The sequence below is a fragment of the Mustela nigripes genome, chromosome 14 (genome assembly GCF_022355385.1).
Source record: "Mustela nigripes isolate SB6536 chromosome 14, MUSNIG.SB6536, whole genome shotgun sequence".
Classification (NCBI taxonomy): Eukaryota; Metazoa; Chordata; class Mammalia; order Carnivora; family Mustelidae; genus Mustela; species Mustela nigripes.
Genome location: NC_081570.1, coordinates 94,522,619 through 94,550,069, shown reverse-complemented (window position 1 = coordinate 94,550,069; position 27,451 = coordinate 94,522,619). Strand labels below are relative to the sequence as shown.

Here is a 27,451-nt window from a genome sequence, read left to right as displayed (position 1 = left end):
TGTTTTTTAAGATAGTTTATTGATTTTAGGCAGGCCATATGCCTGCCGTGGGGCTGGAACTCGGAACTCTGAGATCAAGAGTCACACGCTCTACCGACAGGAACCAGTCAGGCACTCCAGCAAGGAACTTGTTGATAGTCTATGGTTGAAAGCCTAGTTCACTGTGATGAGTTGTCTTTACCATTTTAATTTGGTACCTCTGTGGCACTGACCAGCTCAGATTTTGGGTTGTTTCCAGAAACCCCCCTGGCGTTAGACGCACCCCTGTGTAAGGGCCTCCTTGTTTAATTAACTTAACCATAGTTACCAAAAGGATTTTCCACTTGGTTTACTCTGATGCTTGCTTCTGAGCCTATGGTGACAAATTCTACTTTCTGAGTCTGGATGGGTGGAGGGAGGGCCTGGGATGATGTCAGATCACAGTGTTTCCTCCTCCCCTCAGGAAGTAAAGTCCACTGGCAGGAGTGACCACACTGGCTCGGCCTCACAGACTTAGAATGCTTGCTTGTGTTCACAGTGCAGTCGAATGAAATGCCTTAGAAAAGGGAAGTCACTTTGTCAAAAATCCTATACTTTTCTTCCCAGATTGCCTCACTGCCTCATTGCTGAAGGATTCCTTTGCTGAAGACCACATCAAAGGTAAGAAAAAAATGGGACTGTGTGCTGGGGTTACTTTTCTGTAATGTTTTGAATGAGAGGCATTGCCCACCCCCCAGCCCTCCTTCCCCGGCCTGCTCACCAGACAGCCGACCATTCCACACACGCTGGCCGCAGCCTGGCCATTCTGGAAGCAGCAGCCTGCCTGCCAATCTGATGGTGGGAAATAAAGAATACCGCATGCCATCCTCAGAACATTTATATTTCTTTCTGTTACTTCTCTTTATATATCGATTTTTACTGAAACACTTGGGAGAAAATACAGGTTCTAGGATACTTCACTCCTGAGACCAAGAACATGCTCCTAGCAGAACCACAAGACCACCACTACTCTTAAGAGATTTCACAGGTCTACTAGAAAGTCCAGAAGTGGACTTCCAGAATTTCCCCCAAGTGACCTCCTGAAGTCCTTTACAACTTGTTTTCTGGTCCAGGATTCATTCAAGGAACGGTCACGGCATTTTTGTTGTCACATCTACTTAGTTAAGTCCCTTAGAATATTTTCATTTTGGCAATTGCTTTGTAAAGGAAATTCCTAAACCCGAAGCTCTTCCTCCTTTCCTTATTTCTCTAAGGTCAAGAGCTCACCCAGAAGACCAGAGGGTGATGCATGACTTCCCCTAGGATGTGGCTTGTAGACCTAGGCCAGGGAGGCCAGTGCTAATACAGGCCACCCTACAGCGAGGTGGGCTGGTAGTTAACTCCTTTGTAATTCCTGCCTGAAATAGTAAACCGAGTGGTCATCTTTCAGATGCCATTCATATCTCTGCGATGGCTTTGATGTCTCTCAAATTATGGCCTTTCATTAGCTTTTTCTTACCTCTCCCATGGTTCTGCCTGGATTGTGATTATGGAAAAAACAGGGATAGGAGAAATAGTTAGGCAGACTTATATGTAACTAAGGCCATACCCCAAGATAACTGTCAAAGGCCTCCGGACTTGCCAGGTGAAGTTAGGCAGCAGACCTCCAGAAAAGTCCCCAAAGACAATACAAAGCCCTGCTTGCATTTTTGAGGTTGAGATCAGAGCCCGTCAACAATTTAGAAATGAGGAAATCATCTATTTTTAAAGGGGTGGGCTACACAAAAATTACAAGTGGTTTTACACCAGAGAGAAAAATAAAGTTTAGAAGTTTAGATCAGTTTCTTGTCAACTGAGTCAACTGTTTTGGTATTGTCACAGAGACCGAGCATCATGACGCAGAGGGCAGGGAAGGCCCAACCATACACTGAAGCCCTGGATGGAGGCTGGGGATGGATGATTGTATTTCATTTCTTCCTGGTAAGAATTTACTTTCCCCTTTTCTACTGCCCCCAATAAGGCTCCTCTGGAAGAAGGCTCAGAGCAAAGCCAGGAACTGCCAATAGCTGCCCAAGTCAGTGGCCCACACTGAACTCAGGAGAAAAATGTCCTCCCTGAGTGAAAGACAAATTTGTTCCCCTCCAGTCCCCTCTTTGCTAACACCACCAAACCTACAAAATGTTCCAGCCACCCCCTGCAGCTCTACCCTGGCTGCACAGCAATTAAATGTGTAGATAATCATACATTGAAGCACCCCAGAAGTAGCAGTGGGAGGTGCTGGAAAGTGCTGTTGGGTGGGTTCCCAGCTCAGCCCAGCATACACAGGACAGCAACCTCCCTCTCTCCCAGGGGATGGGGCCATTGTCTCTCTGTTCTGCCTGTTGTCCACTTCCGAACCCATCCTTGCAACCCTAACTTGTGCTATAATTCAGCCCAGCGTGTCTTTCTGACATGTCTGGAAAGAAAGAGAAGTTTGTGGATTCTGAAACCAGAACCTGATTTTTCTCCTTCATTCTGTAAGCAACTAGACTGGGCACTCCCATTTCCTAATGAACTTCTCTCATCCTCCCAGAGGCTCTTAAGGTGGTTGTGAGACATGGTGATCTGAAATGTCAGCATGGCCATTCTAGAATATTGGAGAGTCCCATCCCAACTGTGCCCCAAGCAAGGCTCGAACAGTGGCACCAGCTCCATATTCCACATCAATGTTCCCAAATCGGTTCACTTTGAGATGGACTCACGAAGGTATCCTTTCCCTCCTGTCCTCCTCTCCTGCTCCGCCCTACAGTAAGAGGCTCACAAACACAGGACTGCAGGTCTTAGTTAATAATCCTGCAGCCCGCAATGTGATACAAGGACGCAATGTGACCCATGAACAGGACGATGGGAAAACATCATACCTCCTCCTCCCTAATGACAGAGGGGAAAGTAGCGGCACAGGTCCTCAGGCAGGATTTATGTAATACAAATCTCTTACCAGAGGACTATTAGTTAAACATTAGCTTCATTACGAGAATGTGTACTCACTTTTCCTTAAGCTCTCCCAGACATGTTATTAATAAGGAAGCTAAGGATGGCCTAAGCCCAAGAGCCCTCCCAGGAGCTGGGCCACATCCCCAGATCACAGACTTTGCAGAACTAGCATTTCTGGTGAGGGTCTCCAGATCTCCCACCTTTCTCCCCAGTAACGAGTCTTACTTTCCCGACATGGTCCTCTGGGGAGAGGTTATTTGATGAATGTAGTTGCTGGTAAGAAACACTGCCTAATAACCAGATTATTAAACAGCGTTCAGTGTTCCACTTTTCTGGATGCGATGCTGGTGACAGAAGCACAAGGAATATACTGAGTCCTCAAGCGTTAACAATGGGCTCTGGCTAAGTGACTGCAGTGGTACATGGATACTTACAGGACTATGGCTTTCTGTCTGCATGAGTTACAATAGAAAGGAGGTGAGTGAAAAATCCTGGAGCATGTGGTTAGTGCAACTGAGAACCTACATTATAGGGGTAGGGGGCTGAAACACTGTAATTTGGTTAAATAACTAAATAAAACAAGGAGCTGGAGTGTGCAATATATTCATACAGACACCCTCAGGGGGACGTTCAAGTCCAGTGTGAACTCCACACCCCCTTCCCTAGTCCTGACCTCATATTCTGGGACCCCAGGATCCCTCCATATACAACCATGCACACTTTATTTGAAAAAGGGAGCCCCAGTATATTTTGATGCAGCATCCAACTTAATTAAAATTACACAAAATGAGAATTAGCCTCCAACTTAATTAAAATGATACTGAAATTCATTTAATATTAAAATTCAAACAGCCACATGTACAGGTTACTATACTGGACAGAACAGTTCTATAGTCTATCCTGTGGCCTATTACAAAATGTTATTTTCAGATTACTAGCCTAATAATTATGTTTTAACCAGTTAATAAATGAGAGGTACGGAAAGACCCTTCAGTAGAGTTTAGTTTTGTTGTTGTTTTTTTTTTAAAGATTTTATTTATTTGACAAAGATCACAAGCAGGCAGAGAGAGAGGAAGGGAAGCAGGCTCCCCGCTGAGCAGAGAGCCAGATACAGGGCTCGATCCCAAGACCCTGGGATCATGACCTGAGCCAAAGGCAGAGGCTTTAACCCACTGAGCCACCCAGGTGCCCGGAGGCCCTTTAGTATTAAAAAGTCAAGTGTATGAGAGAGGAAAATGAATGAGCAAGAAGCCAGAACCTCGGAGTCTAAGATACTCCAGGGCTCATCTTGGTTCTGACATGTAGCTGTGGGCCCCTGGCAAGTGATTTAACCTCTCAAGGGCAGCTTCACCCTCCGAGAAGAGGGGTGCTAACAGCCCTCACCTCCAGGCAGGGGTGACTACATCATTTGCAGGGTCTGGTGCAAAATAAAAATGTACGGCCCCTCATTCAACAATTACTAAGAATTCAAAAAAAAAAAAAAAAAAGGGACCCCTGGGTGGCTCAGTGGGTTAGGCCTCTGCTTTCAGCTCGGGCCATGATCTCAGGGTCCTGGGATCGAGTCCCCACATCGGGCTCTCTGCTCAGCAGGGACCCTGCTTCCCTCTCTCTTTCTCTCTGCCTACTTGTGATCTCTGTCAAATAAATAAATAAAATATATTTATTTTAAATATTTAAATTTTAAAAGGAAGAAAAAGAGAAAAATCCAGTAACAAAATGTTCTTTTGGAGTGCTGCACTTTAAGAGGGCTCATTTCTTGGGATCCTGGCTGGCTCAGTTGGAGGAGCAAGTGATTCTTGAATTTGGGGTTATGGATTTACGTTCCATGTTGGGTGGAGAGATGAGTTAAAAATAAAACCTTTACAAAGAGTAAAAGTTTATAAAAAAAAAAAAAGATTTTATTTGACAGAAAGTGAGAACACAAGCTGGGGGAGGGGCAGGCACAGGGAAAGGGAGAAGCAGGCTCCCCAGTGAGCAGGAAGCCTGATGTGGGACTCAATCCCAGAACCCTGGAATCATGACCTGAGCCAAAGGAAGACACTTAACTGAGCTATCCAGGTACCCCAAAAGAGTAAAAGGTTTTAAAAAAGGATCATTCTAACTTCTCTGTATCTATATATTTGCATGAGTTTTTTGTTGTTTTTCTGCTGTCTCACTAGACTGACTTTCTGTCTCACTCACTGACTCCCATGGCAGCAGGTACCCTGTTCACCACTGTAAGCCTGGCCCCTCATAGTTAACAGCCTGGGGCATGCCAGGCACTCAGTAAACACCTGCTGGTGGGTGGGTACGCTGGATGGAGGGATGGATGAACTGACTGTTGGACACACGTATGAATAAAGCAAGTAACAATGAGGAAGTTGGAAATGGGCAGGGCCCTTGTAGGGACATTTTTAAAACACTGGTTTTTATCTCGAGGCTGAGGAGCTAATGAGAAAAAGTAAGCAGGGGAATGGTGGGATCAGATCTGCATTTCGGGAAAACAGCTCCGCCTGCAGGGTGGATGACGACTGGCAGGGGATAGGCCTGGAAGCACGGAGACCACTGGAAGGGTGTTGTGATAATCCACGTGAGCAAAAAAGGCCCTAAATGAAAGCAGTAGCAGTGAGGATGGAGCCAATACAGATCAGTGCAATATGGAGGAAACGGGCCTGTAAGATTTGGACAGGAAGAGTATTAGGGCAAAAGGGACTCAGAAGTCCTGGGATGTTGGCTTCGGCCACTTGGAGTAGAGTGCGTCATTCAGAGTTGGAGGACAGAGCACCTGAAGGTACTTGGATAGCTTAATCCTGGGGAGGAACAGGACCTGCAACGTTACCAGTAATGTCAGCAGCCCACGGGCAGGTAGAGTGCGGGATCTGCGTACTGAAATCTGCGAGTCATCGGCATACATGGGTTGGCTTGAACCAACAGGCAGGATGGGTAAAATCACCAGGGAGGGGAAGAAGGGCAACTAAGCAGAATCCTGGGGAAAACTGCTATTAGGGGTTGGGCGGAGAGTGTCCCATGGAGGAAACCAATGGGAGAAGTGGGGAGGCAGCATCTCAGAAGCAAAGGCAGAAATGTCCAGGAGCAAAGAATGATGAACAGATGCTGCCCGAGGCGGGATGTCAGAACAGATGGCGGGGTTTGTCAGTTCACCAAAAAGGAAGCCTCTGGTAGCCTCGCTGAGCATCCCTACAGTCAATGGTGGGATGTGAGGAAGCAGGGATAGCCTAACAGACTGTTCTCAAGTTTGTGTAGTCCAGGAAGGAGAGCTGGGGGGTAAGAGAGAGAGAGAGCCAGAGTAGAAGGAAGTTGTTGTTAAACAATCACCCAATCATTTCTGACAAAGCCTGATGCTCTCTATTCAAAAGCGGCCCCTCTGGCTGATCCAGCCCTCTTTCCCAAGACAATTTCTAATGAGAGTGATCTGGTGAGGGAGCTCTGTGTATGAGTGTGTTTTGGCGGGGGGAGGGGAGGCTCTCTTAAAGGTGCAAAGAAAATGAGGGGGTTGGGTCAGCCACGGGAGAACTTCTAGGGGCTTGTATTTGGGGGTGAGCCCATTTACAATGTGAGATAGACTCTGGAACAGGGCTGAAACCCACCTACCTTAGATAAAAGTCAGGGTGGAGAATAGCAGTAGCAGTAGCAGTAGCAGAATATAGACGTACCTAGTCTCCTTGGATAACCAAAGGAAAATCCAGATCTTGGGAAAGAGTTTTGATATCTGAGTCAAAACAGAAACAAAGTTGGAAGGTTAGAAGTTGAGGGAGGGAGGGAGAGTTGATGCAAAGGCTGTGTCCTTGGCTTTCTTGACACACTGTGGAAAGCACAGACCCACTTGTCAGAGACAAGCAAGCCCCAGCCACTCACTGCTGCTCCGCCCAGACATCAAAGACAGACCAGAAAGAAAAGGTCCTGAACTGGGAATGGGGGAGTGGGGACAAGGAGCTAGCCCATTTCAGGTGGTTAAGAAAGGAGAGGTCAGCACCATCTAGATACCAGCACAGAACCCAAGTCAACAGAAAGAGGAAGGGTACTTTACAGAATGATGCCTCATTGTGGGGTCTCCTGCTCATGAGAGGCTGCAATCGCCACTCTGCATTCCGAACTGGGCAAGACAAGTGGGGTCCACCTGAGGTCTGCTCTGCTCTCTAGCCTCAGTTCCTGATAGAAGCAACTCTGAGGAGTAGGAGGATTATAAATTGCCTGAATAAGGGCCTGATAAAATGTCTTCTTCACTTGTGAATGGATAGCCCGGGTTTCCGTGGCATTGTTCACTCTGAATAAGGACAATTTTGTGCTACTATCAAATCAAAACAGGAAAAATGCACGAAGGGACCCCCTCCTCGCCACGCCTGACTTTTGGAACCTCAGGGCACCACTGGTTCTTAGTCCCTTACTCCATACAAGAAAAAATACTAGTTTGAAACAAGAGTCAAGTGAAGAGGCTGGAGGGGGAAGCTGCTGGTTAGGTAGCACGTGGGGGCTGAGGGAAACAGAGGCCCAAGAGGATGCAGATCTCTGACTCGGGTGAGCAAGACTGGGTTGATCCCAATGAAAGGAGAAATGAAAAGGAAAACCAGGTATGGGGTAAGGGGGAAAAAAGTCTAATTTTGGATGGGTTGACCTGAGTTAGATACGGTGGTAATACAAATGAGTCTGAAGTTCTTGAGAAAGCAAAACGGTTATAGGAGGTAACAAAACCACAGTTAACAGTTTCAGTGTTAAGTGTTATTCTTTATCTGAATTTTCTCAATCTTCAGTTCTGTGAGCATAGTATCTCCTTTTTATTCACTTTACAAAAGAGAAAGCTTAACTGCTGTGAAGTAGTTTGCCCAAGGTCACACCCCTCAGAGGAAGTGCTGCCAGGATTCAGGCCAAGGCACGCTGATCTCAGAACAGTACTCATCACCATGACACTATGAATATGTGGGCATCTTAAGGTTCAAGTGAATGACTGTCTATGGCTAGGTACAGAGTGGGATGAGTCAATGACAGCAGGTAATACTCACCAGGCAGACAGAGAAAGTGGAATTAGTGAAAGGAAGCCCAGGGTCTGTGGTTCATAAGTGATGCGTGGCCAGGCTGAAAGCAGAGAAAAGCTAAAGAAAGCTAAAGCCGCTGAAAAAAGAAAGGCGAAGCCTGGAAGCCCCTGGAGACAGTGAGTGCCCATGGCTCCTGTGCTGCGTGCCCCAAGACTCTGGCCTGGTGGCTTCCCTTCCAGTTCCTCCTGCTGATCCCAGGGTACTGCCCCCAGTGTACTGGGAATTCTAAGCAACAAATGTTAGCATGTCACAGAAAGAAAACTTGACCTCAAAAGGGGTATTCCTCCTAGTGGGAGGGAGAAGGGCAGTGCTGGCAAGGAGGGTTAGCTGGGCCAAAAGGAAGGATGGGGCACGTGACTAACCAGAAGCTGACTCTCCAACCTGTTTACGCTCGCTAGTCTAGCATCAGTTAGTAGTGCTCCCTTCTGCCCTCCAGTGTTTCCACTGGGACGGTATAGGGCCACCCTATTTATATACCAAGTGAGGAAGTGTACTCAGTTTAAGAGCAAAGTGAGCAAAGCTCATTTAAGAACCGATGGGAACAATTCATCTTTTGGACCAATGTGCTTCTCTCACAAGAGTTAAATGCAACTAGCTGTCTTTAACAGATACGATTCTGACATTACAGTACAGTGTCTGGTCTGGAGTCAGTCTATCTGGGTTCAAATCTCACTTCTGGCACCCCCATATCAAGTTCAAATGACTTTTAATCTCTCTAAACCTCACTTTCCAAAGAAAACATTGATTGCCAGAGCCCTGTAATGAGGATTGAAGGAGATGCTCTTGTGTCAAGCACTTAGATACTCCAAGAGTAGGACCGCCCCACAAAATACAAAATGTATAATGTCGAACCAATGAACACACTGGTAAATACTGGTGACCTGGGGCCAGGGGGATGGGGTCAGAAGCATAAGCAGTTGTAACCTTCTCTGTGACGGCTCACTCACCACCTGACTTGGACTCTTTGGTCTGCTTTGCTTTAGGTAAACGTGTTTCTGATGGGGATGACCAAGACATTCGCCATTTTCTTTGTGGTCTTCCAAGAAGAATTTGAAAGCTCCTCAGAACAAACTGGCTGGATCGGATCCATCATGTCATCACTTCGTTTTTTTGCAGGTATAAAGCTGGCAATAAGCTTGCTGTCCAAGGAAAAGCACCACAAAGGGCAATCCTGAGAAGATCTGTCTGTCAGTCATTTAAGGCTGAAGCATTGCTAAAACCCAGATTCATTAATACGTAAAGCTGATAACAGTTATAGACTCGAAGTGTTTGGCCTCTTCTTGGCTTGACAAAATCAGAAGAAATGGGGTTCAAAAAAAGCTTAAGAATCCAACTATTAAAGTCCATGATTCAATTTTTCATGCCTTGTTTCTTTTCACAGTGCCTGAACACAGGTTCAGTGAGCCAGTCTCTCTGGGAAATCAGACCACGAAGTTCTTAAAGTCCAACATCTAAGCATATTCAAAATACAGCAAACCAATTCATCTTCCCTTACTTCTATTTGGGGCTCAAACATGATCATCAAATAATGATCGAATCTTATTCTAGTCATAGGTAACTAGGTGCAATCTCATTTTGTGGGTTTGGTTTTTTTTAAGGTTTTACTTATTTAAGTAATCTTGTACACCCAATGTGGGGCTTGAACTCATGATGCTGAGATCGAGTCACATGTTCTTCTGACTGAGCTGGCCAGGCACCCCTTGTTTTGTGGTTTTATAATGCATTTTTCAAACCTATTTGCAAACCTCTTTAAAACAAACAACTTTTTCCAAAAAGTACAATAGTGTGGGACTGGGAATATTATGAAGCCCAAAACAGACACCTTTCTGAAGGATACACAATATTCCAAAGTCAAGTCCTCTTGTTTTCCTTCAGTTGCTCATTTAAATTGCACATCAGAAAATAAGAAATGCCAGAGCGTATTTACCTAGTACTTGCCTTTCTTCATTTTTCCGAGGTCCCCTGGTTGCCATTATTAGTGAAATAACTGGAGAGAAGACTGCCTCCATTCTCGGGGTTTTCCTTGTTTCTGGTGGATATCTAATCAGCAGCTTGGCTACTAACATCCCCTTTCTTTGTGTGACTATGGGACTTTTACCTGGTGAGTCCACTGTAAAAATAAGACTGTAGAATATGAAACTAGGAACCTTCCTTTTTACTCTCTTGTCCATGGACCCAACAGGCCTACTTATATTATCTCAGGTCCAGGAGAATAGTTCATCTGGTACCAAGCCACTTCATGTGATTCCAAGCTACTGTTCTTTTTAGGTTTGGGTTCTGCCCTCCTGTACCAAACAGCTGCCGTGGTAACTATCAAATACTTCAAGAAACGATTAGCTCTTTCCACAGCTATTGCCCGTTCTGGGATGGGCCTGACGTTTCTGATAGCACCTTTTACAAAAATCCTGATAGATCTGTATGACTGGACAGGTAAGTCACTCTGTGTCTGAACTATCAACTCCACAAGGTAAGTTCAGCTCTCTCCCTCGAATGAGCGGGAAGTGCAGACTTTTTGAGCCAGGGAAGAAATAAGCAGGACTTCTACAGTAAAGTAAACATGTGCCTCCTCTTCCTCGGAGAACACACAGCAGAAGACATGCTGACTATTTGCAGGCTTCACCACAGACCACACAAGGAACTCAGAGTTCACAGGATTCACGTCTGCGGGGATGGAGGCCACTCTGTGCAGCTGGAGAAACACCTTGCAGGGAAAGTGATACTCCTGGGGACACACAGATTCCCTTCTCCTCTTGTACCACTGAAGCACTCTCTTTTCAAATATTCTCTTTAAAAAATGCCCCGCCACCTGACTCACTAAAATAGACCTTAATCTCTTCTACACCATCATCTATATATAAATTTTTCACAAATAAATGAAACCATTCACTCCACAATTTTCTTTGTGCCTGACCTAAAATATTCAGATTTTAATAATCTTAAATCACTGGAAAAATATATGTACATGTACACTTATAGGGATATATATAAGCCTGTTTCTACCTACAGAGCCTTTTTGCTGCCTCTTTCCTTTCCCAAGTGAAAAACTACCAGTGGTCTCATGGCAAACTGAACCAGGGGGCAAATCCCTAAGACAGGATAGCAGAACCTACAGCCAATTCCATCTCTGGAAACATCGCATACAACCCACAGCTTTGGTCAGACCACACTGAAACCAAGACTGACATCCGTCTTCTTTCAAGGAAATTAAAAATGGAATGATATGAAAGGCAGGCCCCTCTTCTAAGGCAGTTTCTGAATGACTCTCATAGCCTAACTCTAGAATTCTGTATTTTCTGTCCTGAAATGGGGACTTCAGGATACTTTAAATCCCTATTGAAAACACACAGTAATTTTCTAACATTTCAAATACCCACCCCCCGTACTCCCCACAAAAACTATTCTTTTTTTCTCTTGCACAAATAACACTCTCTCCCTCCAGGTCATCTCCTGGTGCAGCTTTCTGGTTTTCTATTTTCAAAGGACGCCCTGTTTTCACAAGGGTACAGTGGTGTGTAGGGCTAAAAATAAAGTCAACAGATGTAGATACTTCAGTAAAATTTAGGGGACAAAGTAGTGTTTTCAGGAATTACTGCACTATGACTGAATATATTCACAGTGGGGCCCCTTCTAAGCCCAAGAACAGAGTATTATGAAATGAGATGGGTAATTTTTAACCTAACTTCTCACTGTCTCTCCCCTATTTAGGTGCCCTTATACTACTTGGAGGGATGACATTAAATTTGGTGCCTTCAAGTATGCTCTTAAGATCCATCCATATCAAAAGCGAGAACAATTCTGATATTAAAAATAAAGGCAGCAGCTTGTCTGCAAGTAATCCAGAGGCAGTGGGCACGACAGAAATGTCATCCTGCGATGAGACACGAGAGGCCACCATCACGGAGAATGCAACGCAAAAGGCCAGACAACATGGGACAAATTTAATAGTCTCACAGTACGAAGAGTTCAACAATGAGCCTAATGGAGACAGTTATGAGAAAGAGGCTACTTCATGCAGCTATAAACAAAAACTCTGTGACATCTCCCTTTTAAAAAATCCTTTCTTCTACATATTTACCTGGTCTTTTCTCTTCAGTCAGCTGGCATACTTCATCCCTACTTTCTACCTGGTGGCCAGAGCCAGAACACTAGGGATTGACATCATGGATGCCTCCTTCCTTGTTTCTGTAGCTGGTAAGAAAGCATACTTTGACCTCAAACTCAAAAGGAAAACTGAACTTATTTTACAAAAATTTATTCAATTTTATAAAAAACTAAAGAAAAACAATTTTTTTTAAAAAAAGGAGTTATGGGAGGGCCAGAAAAAAGGAAATCTTTTGAGGCTGGTGGGAGAACCAGGCCTGTCCCTCCACAGATCTGTCACCACACCTTGCACACAGGTGCTCTTTACCAGCAAGTGGCCCCTAAGCAAGCCTCGTTCATTTTCATGTCAGTGTCTGTCTGACACAGTACACATTTAGTATTTGTGGCATAAATACGTGACTTTAAAAAGCTGGCAAAAGCCACCTCCAGGAAGCAGAAAAATCATAGGCAGACAGCACAGGGAGGAGGTTCAAAGGATTGGTTCTAGAACTTAATACTTCCTGGGTTCAGGTTTTGCTCTGTATTTCCTAGCTGTAGGACCTTGGACAAGTTACGCATGTTTTCTGTGCCTCAATTTCTTCATCTGTAATATAGGGATAATAAAGTTATCAGGACTGAATGATCAATGCATGTAGAGTTTAGAATAGTGCCTGGCCCATCATAAGCATTCAATAATGTTCTATAGTATGGGTAGCTAAAAATTTTTGCCCTTGCATTCGCACTAAGACAGATAAATATGCCTATTAAGGCCACTCACTAATGGACCAGGCTGATATTTAAAAAAAATTACAAGGTTAAGTTAAAAATGAAAACAATCATTTTAGTTGAGTATTTATAAAAATGTAAGGAGACAAAAATGCTTAATTCGGAAGATCTGGATTCTCTCAACAGACAAAATAGGGAGCCTAAAAAAATTAAAGGGATGACATGGACTGTTCTAAATATCTGGTAATTCTATGTAGCTTGATGTTAACTTTTCTCTCCCTAATTTCTTGAAAAGACTGCTTACACAATCCTCACAAAACTGACTATATGCCATTCCAACCGCAAAGATACCCCACTTCCGTCAACTAAAGCCTGTGTACACAAGGAAAAGATACATAGTTAAATTTTTTTAGTAGAATGTCTGATAGTCATCAATTGAGATCAGATTAGGTTATCAATGGGACCAAAAAACATAACAAAAAGTTTCCATACGTATCCTAGAAAGTAACTGTAAAAATAGAAATAGTAGTATGCATTTTCTGCCCCCCTCCCTTTTTTGTGAAGCAATTTAAGAATTTACACTACAAAGCAACTGTAGCTCATGCCACTCTTGGTGAACATGTTCTATTATTTAACTGCTACACTAGTTTATAATCGATAAAAAATAAGAATATTCTGTTACCATAAAACTGAATGAAAACATGGTACTTAAATTTTACTCAAGTTTACACCATAGTTCCAATGTTCAAAATGATCCCAGGTTTCCAGATTTCCTACTTATTTCCCAAAAAAAGCAAAACAAAACAACAAACAAAACAGATTTCCTATTTCCAAGCATAATAACCTTGACAGGGGCACTTTAATTACCAAAATATCATGTACAACCATAAGAAAAAGTCCCAACATCTATTTTTTTTCAACATAAGACTTTATTATTTATAATGTCGAGTCTTCCACCATCTGGCTTCCCCAGCACACCGCCCTGAGGGCCTACCAGTCTTTTAGAACTCTCATTCCCTCACCTGCACCACCTCTTTGAGGAAGGCCGCCTAAGTGCCCAGGTCTCTGTAACCAGGGATTCCCAGTTAGGTGGTACAAGCTTTCCAAACCTGATGAGGATAAAAACAAACAAACAAACAAAACACCTGAGGGGCCTCCTACCCAGCTCTGGAGGAGTCTTTCTGCCACTGTATTAGATGTATTTGGAGTGGGTAAATAAATGACTGAATCTACTGAGACATAATGAGACCATTTTTTGTTCAGATGTCCTCACCTCAGGAAGAAGTTGTATTACTCAGGAAAAGAGGTCTTCGGCAGTTACACTTTCCAAAGGGGCTAGGGAAATGGAATTCGGATATTACAAGGTCTTCTCAATCTTGTTCCAGGTATCACTGAGACAGTCAGTCAGATAATCTCTGGATGGGTTGCTGATCAAAACTGGATCAAGAGGTATCATTACCACAAGTCTTACCTCATCCTCTGCGGCATCACTAACCTGCTTGCTCCTCTGGCCACCACATTTCCATTACTGATGACCTATACCGTCTTCTTTGCCATTTTCACTGGTGGTTACCTGGCAGTGCTACTTCCTGTACTGGTGAGTAGACATACTCATTAACATTGTTAAACCATTTAGTAAAAGCAAGTATTAATAATAACCTCCCCAAAGAGATTACATATTCGGTATTAATTTTATAATTAAAAAAAAATGACATGCAAGGCCTCAGAAACCCTGGTGCTGTATCCTACCCACTTTTCATCTTACCTTTGGGGGAGGAATGGTGAGAGAACTATCTACATGAGACAAAAAAAATGAAAGCAAAAAAGGGATCAGCAGGATTCCACTCTGCTTCTGTCTCCCAAAAGGTTAGGTAGGGTTGTGTTTACTTGTTTCCTTCAGCTCCAGAAATTTCTTTGGCTCCTTCTAAGATACCATCTTGAGGAATTCCATGAGAAAAAAAGGGGCTTCCTGAGCGGTGTGGCTTCTCTCTTGTTCAGACTAGTCCTATGTACTTTAATAGGGATGTTGATCAATTCCTCTACTTTTACCCCAAACTGACTTCAAGTCCTGGGCACAAAAGGAACGGAAATACTTATACAAATATTTCATGGATTCTTCTGACCTGAAGTCACTATTTATAAGGGCTGTAGGATATTATACGAAGCTTATGTAAAAATCAAAACTTTCTAAAGCTGAAATCAACCTGGGAAAACTGACTTCTTACAAACCAATGGCTGGTATTTAGCCATAGGTGGATTTGAGAATACCACTGTCAGATCAGAACGTAAATACCATTTCCCAATAGAGAAGAGCCGTGAGGATCAAGGAAGAAAGGTACCCCTGTGTTGCCTTAAAAATTTAAAATAAGAAACCCTATGTTCCTTACTAATACAATGAAAACACTGCCTGCCTGGCACAGTAACTCTTCCCTGTTTGCCTCAGCTCTTATAAGATACCAAGGCAAAAGGCCATCCAAAATCACCTCAGAAGTCAATTGTTCATAGTATTTATCCCTTTGCAGGCATAGGTCTCAACAAGAGTTTTGCCTTCAATATGGCTAACACTGGATTCTAATCCCTACAGGTTGATCTGTCTGGGAATTCTAGAGTACACAGGTTCTTGGGACTTGCCGGTTTCTTTGCTGGGATCGCTGTCCTTTCTGGAACACCTATAGCAGGTAACAGCTTAACCACATTCTGAGCAAACTTCAACAGCTATGAAAGAAAATGCTGATCCATTATGTATGTTAACACGTAATAACAGTATCAGGTTAGAAACCTGAAGACATCTCTACTATTCCTACACTCACTCTCACATTCAATCACTAATCCAGGAGAATCTGAGGATTCACTCAACATATAATAGGTGGTTAATTAAGCAGCTTCTTACAATATCTTGAAGAGTCTTAGAGCAGGGATTGTATGTATAACTCCTTGCCTGGGGAGACAATTGAGAGTTTTAGAAGATTCTCAAAAACTGATGATGCCTTAAACCAACCAACCAACCACTAGCATCTTTCATCTGAGCAGGAGTCATTACAGACCATGAAGGCTCTCTGACCCCTCTGCTGTTCAGATGTGCTACTCGCACAGCTTGTCCAGGGCTTCCCAGCATCTCTAATTTCCTAAGAGGGATGATGGAGGCCCTCCATCTCCTATCTGAACTGAAAGTGGGAGGATACCTGACCTACAGGCCAGGATCTCTGCGGAGAGGATGTGTGAGGCCAACAACTGGTGACTAGTAAATATGAGTATAGGAAAAATTGAGGGAGTTCTGATATTTAAGCTAGCTTTAGACTAAAGCATTGTTTTGTATGCACTTTTAACTTAAAGGACATTTTGTGCTTGCTAAACTTAATCTAAGACTCTGAAAATACTACTTACACAGAAATATTTCTAGGGAACAGACTTAAACTTCAGTATTTCACACACTACAGGTTCTCAGTGTTTAAATGTCCAAATTACTACAGCATTTCCAATCATCCACAAAAAGGCATTCAGCCTAAAACCTTCTTTTACTTCCTTCAGTCCTGAAGTGAGACAGAAAAAGATACAATCTTGCCTCACTATCATTGTTTAAAAACTAAATACTATTTAGGTTTGCACCTAAATTTAAGACCTAGAAAAGGCAACCAGCAAAAGGGAAAGTATAAAATTAGTAACAAAAATTATTATTGGATGGCAAAAAACATACCATTACCTGAGGTTCAATTTAGGTGTACCTCTTCTAAAGGAAAAAGTTTATACAACTATACAGCCAACTCCTACTTCTGTTTATGAGCCTACCTCTGCCCATTTGGTCTAGTTCAGCCTACACCTCACCTGGAAAGCAGCGTCGAATTTTAAAGTCAGGCTCACAACCGTGATGTAGGGGCTGGTAATAGGAGACTAAACACTAGACACGCTTAGCAGAGTGCTCTACAGCTGGGGCCCAGGTCAGCGAGCTAGAAAAAACAGAACTCAAATACAGCTTGTCGACGCATCTTCTCAATCTTGATCCTTCTTCTACAGCCATCCCAGGGATGCCTTGAAATGTTCCAAGCCTATTAGGCCCCAAATATAGGGGGGTAACAAATACCAGGGCACAGAGTATCTTATCCAAATGATAAAAACATGTAACATGTTTAGAGATTTCAAGTTTTGTATGTTTTATATACATCTTAAAATGCTTATTTATTTTTTTAAATTTTTATTTATTTCAGAGAGAGAGAGAGAAAGCATGCACAAGTGCGGGCAGGAAGGGCAGAACGAGAGGGAGAAACAGGCTCCCCCATGTGTGTGGGCCACTAAGCAGGGCTGAACCAGGACCCTGGGATCACGACCTGAGCAGAAGGCAGACATTTAAACTGATGGAGCCACCCAGGCACCTCCTACATCTTAAAATACTGAAAGAGTTCAATACATGAGAAGACAAGGCAAGTTTTGTGAGGACTATTACTCTAAAGGAAAGAACAATAGATGTGTGTGTGGGTCTTGAATCAAATTTGTTGGGTCATGATCCTTTTAATTTTTTTAATGAAAAAGAATAGACGAGGGGTACCTAGGTGGCTCAGTCGTTCTTGGTTTCAGCTTAGGTAGTGATCTCAAGCCTGGGATTGAGCCACATGTCAGGCTCAGTGCTCAGCATGGGGTCTGCTTGAGTTTTTCTTTACCTCTGTCCCTCCCACTGGTGCGCACGTGCACGCACTCTCACTTTCTCTCTCTCTCTCAAAAATAAATAAATAAATCTTATTAGGAAAAGAAAAACGGGCCACAACAGAACAGATTAAAAAACACTGTGCATCACTTTATTTTAAACACTTAGTTCATATAAAAAAAATCACACCCAGACCTATGTCATATAAAATATATGTGACGTAAAACATTTCTTATGATCAGTGAGTCAAAAAAAATTTACAAGCCTTTTATTACCCAATGTCCACAGTATCCTAGCACTATATGTGAGGATAAGGAGAGCTAATGGAAGAATTTTTACCCACTAATTCTGAGGATATTATCCAGGCGATCATAAACTTTATAAATTCTACAAAATAGTCAAAGGAAGTGATAGGCTATTGCTGATAGCTTATATATAGATTTTTAGTCTGGGAGTTCCTCACAGTATTTTAAACAGGATTATAATAATATAAAATTCAGTTACATTTCCTTCTCTATACCAGGATCTCTCACGGACTGCAACATTACGCTAAGCATCTTGTTAAAGGGACAAACTTCAGTGATGTCCTTACTCAAGGAAACCATTCCTCTATGAATCAAAAACCACAAAGAGAATTTTACAAAGGCCATTAGACTTGCTCCTAACTTTTGACTCCAGCAGCAAGGGCCAAAGAAACATCAAAGATGTTGATTTCCAGATTCACTTGGCTCTGGACAGTTATGGGCAGTCACTTTATCATCTTCAGCTTTAACTAAATCAAAAGGCTTACTGGCTATAAAATATTACATTCTCACCAAACTGAGATTTTCCCAATGTAGGAGATGCTCACTTTGTACTTACCTAGTTCTGTTATTATCAAATTGCAAAAGCTGAAATTCCTATAAAAGATTACAGGCACTTTTAAATTAGGAATCTAGCAAACAGTAAAATTTTTCACAATAACTCTCAGTTAAAACACTAGTTAAAAACTATTAGCAATTACATTAACAGTATTCTTCTCCTTGTATGAACATGAAAAAGAAAAGCCAAGTTAGTCCTACACAGCATATTTTAATAATTTGAGGAAAGAAGAAAAAAGTGTAATAAACCCATTGGAATCGTCTGACTGAGTTTTTAAAAAACACTTATCAGGGCACCTGGGTGGCTCAGTGGGTTAAGCCTCTGCCTTCAGCTCAGGTCATGATCTCAGGGTCCTGGGATTGAGCCCCGCATCGGGCTCTCTTCTCAGCGGGGAGCCGGCTTCCCCCTCTTTCTCTGCCTGCCTCTCTGCCTACTTGTGATCTCTCTTTCTCTGTCAAATAAATAAATAAAATATAAATAAATAAATAAAATAAAAAACACTTATCTTTTAAAAAATGTAAATAGAGTATATGGGCAAGAAAATTATTTATAGACCTTCATTAACTCTGAATATGATAAGAAACACAGTAGCAACACATGTATCAGATCTTTACTGAAAACAACAGACAGGGACTGAAATGGAAAAAAGTGAAAAATGACTCCTCATACACACACTACTTCTTCCATCCCACAGTCCCTGCCATTCCTAACACTCCATGGCAAATTCAGTGTTAGTTAATATCAGGATCTGATTTAGATTAGGAGAGTTTTTTAGAATTGTTCTAGGTTTCCTGATCAAAGGTGGTCAACAGACCTAAGTGTAAGCCAAATGTCACTGCTCATTCAAACCCAAGTACTATTTTTTACAGGTGGATGGCGTCCAGAGCTACAAATTGGCCCAGGTGGAGGCCTTGGAAGGTTGTAGAAAATTAATATTTTAAAACCTTATTATATTTCTAGTTAATCCCTGTTAACAAAAACAAACCTGCAAAAAGCAATATAAAAACAAAAGTCATGCCTTAAGTAAACAAAGCATATAATCATATTCCCCAACATATATACAGGAATGTGAAATTTCTAATCGTGTTTCTAAGGCATCTGATATGTAAACTCAAAAATGCTAAAGGCTCAGTTTCACTTAAAAATAAAACTACCAAGGGCCCATATTAGCTGCCTATAAAATAAAACTAAATGCAGTTCTCCTCTCTTCCACATACCCCACCCACTGCCAACTGATAAATCCTTTTATTATGCTAATATATATTTTAATATATTTAAGCCAATCACAAATACAATCTGAAAACTCCCTTAAACCTTCATCAATAATTATTTGATTATAACCTGGAATTCATTCAAGAGTTACCAAACAACTTACTAGCACAGCACTCTCCTAGCTGCTATGGGGAACATAGAAAAGACAAAAGTTATTCTTGTAATTCTTCCACAGCACCCTGGGTCATGGCATAGCACTGTCACATACATTACCAGAAATTAATACGGAGGACAATAGTCTAGAACCTTTAAATTTAGAATTATTAGAATGTACATTTTTTCTCTACTTCATTAATTGAAAATTTGGTTAAGTCACTGTAACCTGGTTATTGTGAAAACTGGTTGACTGTTTTACCTTTATTTTTTTTTAATTTAATTTGAATTCAATTAATTAACACACAGTATATTATTAGTTTCAGAGTTAGAGTTCAGTGATTCATCAGTTGTATGTAACACCCAATGCTCATTACATCGCGTGGCCTCCTTAATGCCCATCACCCATTTATCCCTTCCCAAACCCGACGTCCCCTCTAGCAACCCTCAGTTTTTTTCCCTATGGTTAAGAGTCCCTTATGGTTTGTCTCTTTCTCTGATTTCATCTTATTTTATTTTTCCCTCCCTTCCCCTAGACTCCTCTGTTTTGTTTCTTAAATTCCACATGAGTGAAATCCTACGATGATTGTCTTTCTCTGACTGACTTATTTTGCTTAGCATTAATACTCACTAGTTCCATCTACATCGTGGCAAAAGGGTCATCTTTTTGAAGACTAAGTAACATTCCGTGTTTTGCGCGCACGTGCGCGCGCACACACACACACACACACACACACACACAGTTTTACCTTTAAATAAAGGTATCCCGAGCTGTGGTATAATAAAAATGACCTTAAAAAATATTGAAGCTTCTATCAAGTCGTAGGTATTTCACAAAAATTATTTTTTTTACAAATTCAAGGAGAGCCATTTCTAAAGCTGAACAACTATAAGCTAGTTCTACTCCAGAGTAAGTTACACGGTTCCTAAAAAGAAAAAGAGAATCTTGCTATTATCTGTCAACCTCCCACCTCATCAGAAATACCATGGGGGGAAACTGGCAATTTTACACTAATTTTTCATCTGTGTTTTGTAAGAGCAGACAAAGGCTAAAATGGAAATTCATCCATCTAAGTTTGTCTCTGTCCCATTAATCCAGATAAGGTCATCTCCTCATGAAATGGTCACTCCCTCTCTCTACTGGAGCCTCATTTCAGATGTAATAATGTGAAACAAATAACTCCCTCCGGCACCTCACTCCACCTTTTATCAACCCTGCCCTCTACAGTTTTATCACCTTGGCCAATCAGTTGAAAACTTCTCTATGACCTGAAATTTTATTTGGAAAACAAATAAAACAATTCAACCTTCTGATTTGCTATAAATCCACTTTGGAGGCTGGGGTAGGTAGAGATAACTAAGAAGGCAGAGCAGAGTTCTCTATACTCTAAATCCTGAGGAATATATTCTACCCTGAAGAACCAAAAGAAAATAATGTAGATCATTAATTCTATGTGATTATTTTCCCCATAAACAATAAGGCCCCAAAGAATTGTAATTTGATTCAGTATTCCTAAGATTAATGAATCCCTACAAAAATCTCAAAAATAAACTACAAATAGTTCTCTACTATGGTTAAAAAGAGGGTCAGGGTGGAGTAGTCTTTTCTTCACAAAGCCAAAAAATCAAGCTTCAAAATCCTAACACAGGGGCACAATCCTTTTAATAAAATTCCTTGCATAAAGTACTCCTGATAAATCTTCCTTACATAGGGACTTTAGAGAGCTCCTGTCTTAAAAGGCAGTGAGGTTTGGGGGGTCTGGGTGGCTCAGCTGGTTGAGCAGCTGACTCCTGGTTTTGGCTCAGGTCATAGTAAGCCAGCTGGTGGCTCCAGTGACGACAAGATCATTGTCTCTCTACACCTTGGAAGTCTGCCCAACAGTTGGAAGTTCTGGTTCAACACCCACTAGTCACTTACGGAATTCTCAACCACTAATTTGAACTAGCATCCAGGAACTTGGGAATTAAGGGCCTTATGGGTATATTTCAAGTTTTAACAAGATAACCAATAATATACCTACAGTAGTAATCCTAATAAAAAGGATTCATGGGGCACCTGGGTAGCTCAGTCTGTTAAGCATCTGACTCTTAATTTTGGCTCAGGTCATTATCTCAGGGTCATGGGATCAAACCCTGTGTCAGGCTTCATGGTCAGCACTGTGTCTGCTTGAGTTTCTCTCACTCTGGCTCTCCCCCTGCTCCAGTGCCCTCTCTCTCTTAAAATCAATTAATTAATTTAAAAAAGGATTAATAACTCAGCTCAACAATCTAGTTCTGAGATATCAGGGGTACTATTTTTTTATTAAGGATTTCTATTTATTTTGACACAGAGAGAGAGAGACAGAGAGCACAAGCAGGGGGAGTTGCAGGTGCATGGAGAGGGAGGAGCAGGCTCCCCGCTAAGAAGACAGCTTGATGTGGGGCTCGATCCCAGGACCCTGGCGTCATGACCTGAGCCGATAGCAAATACTTAACCAACCACACCACCCAGGTGCCCCAGAGGTACTTTTAGACAGGACGTTACCCTTATTTTTAAATATGTATAGCTTTGCCCATAAAATGATGCAGAATAGTTTAAAAGTGTTGACGTCTAAAAAAATTTAGAATCCTATTTTAATATCAAGTTTGACAGACTATTTAAAAAACTCATTTGCGAAACTGTTTATGGAAGCTGAGCCCTACGTCCTTAATTGTTTTCAATTATCAAAAGGAAACATTATTAGACATCCCTGCTTAAAATAAGGGTTAGAGCCAGAGGCAAAGGAAAATAATTTGGACTACAATTTTCTTGTGCATAAGAATCGACTGGGTTACCCCATGATGAATTATGCTTAAGGGAAGCCAAGGACTCTGCACGATGAACTCGCATCTCAGATGAGACTGAGGCAGGTAGTCTGTAAACAATGAGGAAGTGTTTACACGGCACTGTAGCTTAGGCAGTCTGTACCAGCTGCTAGTGCACTACTCCTCAGACTGCTGGCTCCATGCAGTAGACACTTAGATAGATGCAACACTCCTTTGGATCATGGCTAGTATATTATCTTGTCTTTCTCCATCATTCAAAATGCTTTTGCTAGGACCACAAAGGAACCCTGTCTTTTAAATGTCAACTTAGGTGTTTACATTTAAAGTAGTTAGACTATGATAGGTTCTTAACTACCAACAATCCTTTCTTTTAAAAACATACCCGCATGTTTATAGCAGCAATGCCCACAAGAGCCAAACTATGAAAAGAACCTAAATGTCCATCAACAGATGAATGGATAAAGAAGATGTGGTGTATATATACACAATGGAATACTATGCAGCCATCAAAAAAGAAAGCTTGCCATTTGCAACGATGTGGATAGAACTAGGTATTATGCTGAGCGAAATAAGTCAATAAGAGAAAGACAATTATCATATGGTCTCCCTGATATGAGGAATTTGAGAGGCAGAGTGGAGGACTTGGGGGGGTAGGGAAGGAAAAATGAAACAAGACGGGATCAGAAGGGAGACAAACCATAGGAGACTCTTAATCTCACAAAACAAACTGAGGGTTGTTGGGGGAAGGGAGGGAGGAAAAAGGTGGAGGAGTTATGAACACTGGGGAGGGTTATGTGCTATGGTGAGTGCTGTGAAGTGTGTAAGCCTGACAATTCACAGACCTGTACCCCTGGGGCTAATAATACATTATATGTTAATTAAAAAAATATATACCCACAGGAGCCTTGAACTGTTTAGGGTTGAAAGTGCATTTGTACACAGCTTTTCCATACTGCTACCAAAAAAGCACAGAGATCTAATAAAATCAGACCAAATATACAGTCTTCTTGTACTTTTGGTAGTGGGAAAAGGCTGATTTTTCTAACCAAATAGGTATTTCAATACCAACGAAGCTCTGAATTTAACTTACTTAGTAGCCATGTAAATCTAAGCTTATAACAGCTAATACATTCACAAAACAGTCAATAATATGAAATAACCCTACACTCTACATTTCATTTGTATTTTGCAAATTTTATAAATATAAATATAAATATAAAACTAAATACTCAGCAGCACTGGATTAACCTACCGAATGGCAACTGGATCTTAGAAATAGAATTTTTAAAGTTTACTACTATCTCAATTATCAAGTAAGAGTAAGAGGAAACAGATTTAACTATTATTATTTTAATTTTTATTTACTTAAGAGAAAGAGATCATGAGCAGGGAGCCTAACACAGGGCTCAATCCCAGGACGTGGAGATCATGAGCCAAAGGCAGATGCCCAAGCAACTGAGCCATCTAGGTACCCCAAGAGAAACAGATTTAAAACTAATTATTTCATTAAATTTCACAAGGAAATACAGGGAATGTTCTAAATTATGCTAAATAATTCCCTGCCCTGGTAAGAAAATATATTAAATATATTTTCATCTTTCAGAAACATTTTGACTTTAAATGTGTTTATGAAAATCATATTACCAGTTTTCTAGGATTTATAGACAACCAGCATCACCACCCCCCATTTTCCACTATTTTTACCTACACCCTCCTGACTTTTTAGCAGCACAATCTACTTCCTTAAGTAAGAATTACTACTCTTTTCCAGACCATTACTTCTAATGCTTACCTTATAATTCGATAAATCTGCTATACTGGTGGGAGTAAAGCAAGAATGACAAGGGAAACAGGAAGGCATGTTGGTGTTTTCTGTACTTCCTCCTTTCTAGAAATTTGAGACTGTAACTTACCCATCTCTTTGATATCTCAAGGCTAATCACAATCAACATTAATACAAAAACTTGTCCTAGTCAGTTTCTCTCCACTTTTTTGCTTAACACTGAGAAACATTTAACTAGTTAGAGGTCACTGATCCAACAGGAGTTAACAGGTAAAAAGCAAGTTAAAGGTAGCTAAATTTAAGAGGCTATAAAGCATTCCATTTATTCACTATGTCAAGAATAGGAAACTTAGAGGCACCTGGGTGGTCCAGTCGTTAAGCCTCTGCCTTCAGTTCAGGTCATGATTCCAAGGTCCTGGGATCAAACCCCATGTTGGGCTCCCTGCTCTGCAGGAAGCCTGCTTCTCCCTCTCCCACTCCCCTGGCTTGCGCTCCCTCGCGCTCTCTCTCTCTCTCTCTCTGACAAATAGATAAAATCTTAAAAAAAAAAAAAAAAAAAAAAAGGAAAAAAAGATAAAAAAGCCAAAAAAAAAAAAAATGTTTAAATCAAAACCAAATTAAAAAAAAAAAAAAAGTAAAGGAGATAAAGACATACACAATCAGACCAAAAAAAGAGGGTATACACACTCACTTGCTACACATTCAGTGAGAAATCATGTTCCAAAATATAAATGAAAAGATACAACATAAAACTCCATGAGGTCAGATATTTCCATCTGTTTCATTCACAGATATACCCCCAGTACCTAGAACTGTTTGGCACATAGCACCAAAACTTCTTTGAATAAATAATCAAATAACAGCTTTAACTTTTTAAGGTATTTTGGGATTAAAAGCCAATTTGTATCTACAAACATAATATGCATATACTACTTTAGAAAAGAGGTTCTGAGTGTGGTCAGTGGACATCTGGAAGTTCTAAGACCTTTTTACAAAGCCTTGGAGGTCAAACTATCACAATAATGATACTAGGACGTTATTTGCCATTTCACAGGGCTGACTTGTACAACAACGTTTAAAAGCCAGTTCCTTGTACAAATATTCTTTGCCACTCAGTTTAAGAAAAGTGTTTCATTTAAAAAGTTCTGGTATGTGCCATTAGCCAATGATACCCACTCATTCTTCCTTTAAAAGAACATTTGATTTCAGAGGGACTTACAGTCATCATTTAACTCACCTAAGTAGTCACTTCCTTTTTTTTTTTTAAAAGATTTCATTTATTCATTTGTCAGAGAGAGAGAGGGAGAGAATGCAAGCAGGGGGAGTGGCAGGCAGAGGGAGAAGCAGGTTTTCTACTAAGCAAAAAGCCCAACACGGGAATGGATCCTGGGACCCCAGGATCATGACCTGAGCCGAAGGCAGACACTTAACCAAATGAGCCACCCAGGCGTCTCAAGCAGTCACTTCCTTTTCACATGCTCTCAAAGCCTCCTGAACCTTCCCTTCATAGCCCTTATGACATACGTAAGTCTTGTAGTTAATACCCAACTCACATGAAACTGTACAGTCTGTGAGGGCAGGGAGCACGTCTGTTTTGGCTCATTACCATTCTCTCCTCCAACAACTAGCACACTGTTGGAAATGTAGCTTCAGTGAGGGAAAAAACATACTACTATCACTTTTTTCTTTGGAAAGTAGTAGTAATTCACTATTATTTTCTTTGTAAGAACAGTGACCTTCTAATAAGATTCATCGTAAAATCAGGGGCACCTGGGTGGCTCAGTTTGGTAAGCGTCTAACTTCGGCCCAGGTCATAATCTTGGGGTCCTGGGACTGAGACCCACGTCAGGTTCTCTGCTCAGCAGGGAGTCTGCTTCTCCTCTCTCTGTGCTCTCTCTCAAATAAACAAAATCTTAAAACAAAACAAAAAGCATCACAGGGGTGCCTGCATGGCTCAGTCATTAAGCATCTGCCTTTGGCTCAGGTCATGATCCCAGGGTCCTGGGATCGAGCCCTGCATTGGGTTCCCTGCTTGGTGGGAACCTTGCTTCTCCCTCTCCTACACCCCCTGCCTGTGTTCCCTCTCTCGTTGTGTCTCTCTGTCAAATAAATAAATAAGATTTAAGAAATATAAATATAAATATATATATATATGTCGTAAAATCAGATGGTATATATCCCTAACTGTAAGACAGCAGATGAGTTCTGAGTCCACGATGACTTTCTCCCCCACAGGGTTAAGTCCTTAACAAGGTGGAACAGATTTACCTTCATCAACAGAAAATAAGGCAAGCAGCTAGACTAACTTCCTAATGGGTCACAATACATACTAGCAAAGAGAAAAGGCTCCTTCCCTCGACACAGTATAGGGCTGAGAACCTGAAATGTCTGCTTCACTAACAGAGACCACTCCTTCCTTCCAGGCTGGTTATATGATCACACCCAGACATACACCGGTTCCTTCTACTTCTCTGGCACATGCTTTCTCCTCTCTTCAGTTTCCCTGTTCTTTGTACCACTGGCTGAGAGATGGAAAAACAGCCTGACCAGAAAGGAAAAGAACTGCAATCAAGCACAACACAATCTAAACTAAGAAGTCATTGGAAACAAAAGCTTGGAAGAAGCCAGTTTCCTCATTTGTAAAATGAGAAGGCAAACAAGACCATTTTTAAGGTTCTTTTTTGCTTTCACATTCTGAGGAATGTCTAATTAATAGTGAGAAAACAATAGCCACTTAAACTAAGCCTTTGTTAGTATTTAATCAAAAAGACTAAAATATTTATCAGTCAAAACAACTACCTTAGGTATTAAGCAAAAATCTGAATGTACTTAATAAAAAATTGACCAAACTCTCAATGGTGCCTTGATAATTCAGCCACTAAAATATGTGAAGATGAAAAACCATTCTCATTAGCTTAAAGAAGTATTAAATGTAGCCACTGGCTGACTAGAATTCTGAAATATGAATGAGTATCAAAGCCTTTTTGAGTGACTAGTATGGTGATATACATTCTCCAGAAAGTTATCCTTCTTTATTAGAAGTAATTAGAAGTAACCTCTGTTTTCATTATTTTGTTTACTAAATTTTCTATGAAAAATGTATATTGTTATGTAATAAAAAGTAAGAATTGCCAAAAAAAGGAGGGGGGGCAACTGGGTGGTACGGTTGGTTAAGCGCCTGACTTCTGGTTTCAGCTCAGGGTCATGATCTCAGGGTTGTGAGACTGCACAGGC

General features: G+C 41.4%; 1 protein-coding gene across 7 annotated transcripts; it reads left to right on the top strand.

Moving 5' to 3' along the window:
- The first annotated feature begins 459 nt into the window (after positions 1–459).
- On the top strand, positions 460–27,073 carry SLC16A4 (solute carrier family 16 member 4). 7 transcript variants are annotated; one of them, XM_059375692.1, is made up of 10 exons: positions 460–639; positions 1,840–1,938; positions 8,945–9,077; positions 9,919–10,062; positions 10,230–10,391; positions 11,667–12,152; positions 14,153–14,364; positions 15,352–15,445; positions 19,134–19,182; positions 26,641–26,752. In XM_059375692.1, exons 2-10 carry the CDS (start codon positions 1,852–1,854, stop codon positions 26,651–26,653), a joined length of 1,380 nt encoding a protein of 459 aa, XP_059231675.1. In that variant the 5' UTR covers positions 460–639; positions 1,840–1,851; the 3' UTR covers positions 26,654–26,752. The 7 variants fall into 7 exon arrangements, with proteins under 7 accessions (XP_059231675.1, XP_059231676.1, XP_059231670.1 ...); XM_059375693.1 differs by lacking the exon at positions 26,641–26,752 and adding an exon at positions 20,729–20,940; XM_059375689.1 differs by lacking the exons at positions 460–639; positions 19,134–19,182 and adding exons at positions 2,531–2,703; positions 3,245–3,408 and having other exon boundaries at positions 1,857–1,938; positions 26,641–27,073.
- Positions 27,074–27,451: the final 378 nt, after the last annotated feature.

Excerpts from the sequence above, each read along its gene's own strand:
- SLC16A4 (XM_059375687.1), top strand. The coding sequence starts at position 1,852 with ATGACGCAGAGGGCAGGGAAGGCCCAACCATACACTGAAGCCCTGGAT. Across the intron at positions 9,078-9,918 it reads ATCACTTCGTTTTTTTGCAG|GTCCCCTGGTTGCCATTATT; the intron begins GTATAAAGCTGG and ends CATTTTTCCGAG. Across the intron at positions 10,063-10,229 it reads GACTATGGGACTTTTACCTG|GTTTGGGTTCTGCCCTCCTG; the intron begins GTGAGTCCACTG and ends TGTTCTTTTTAG.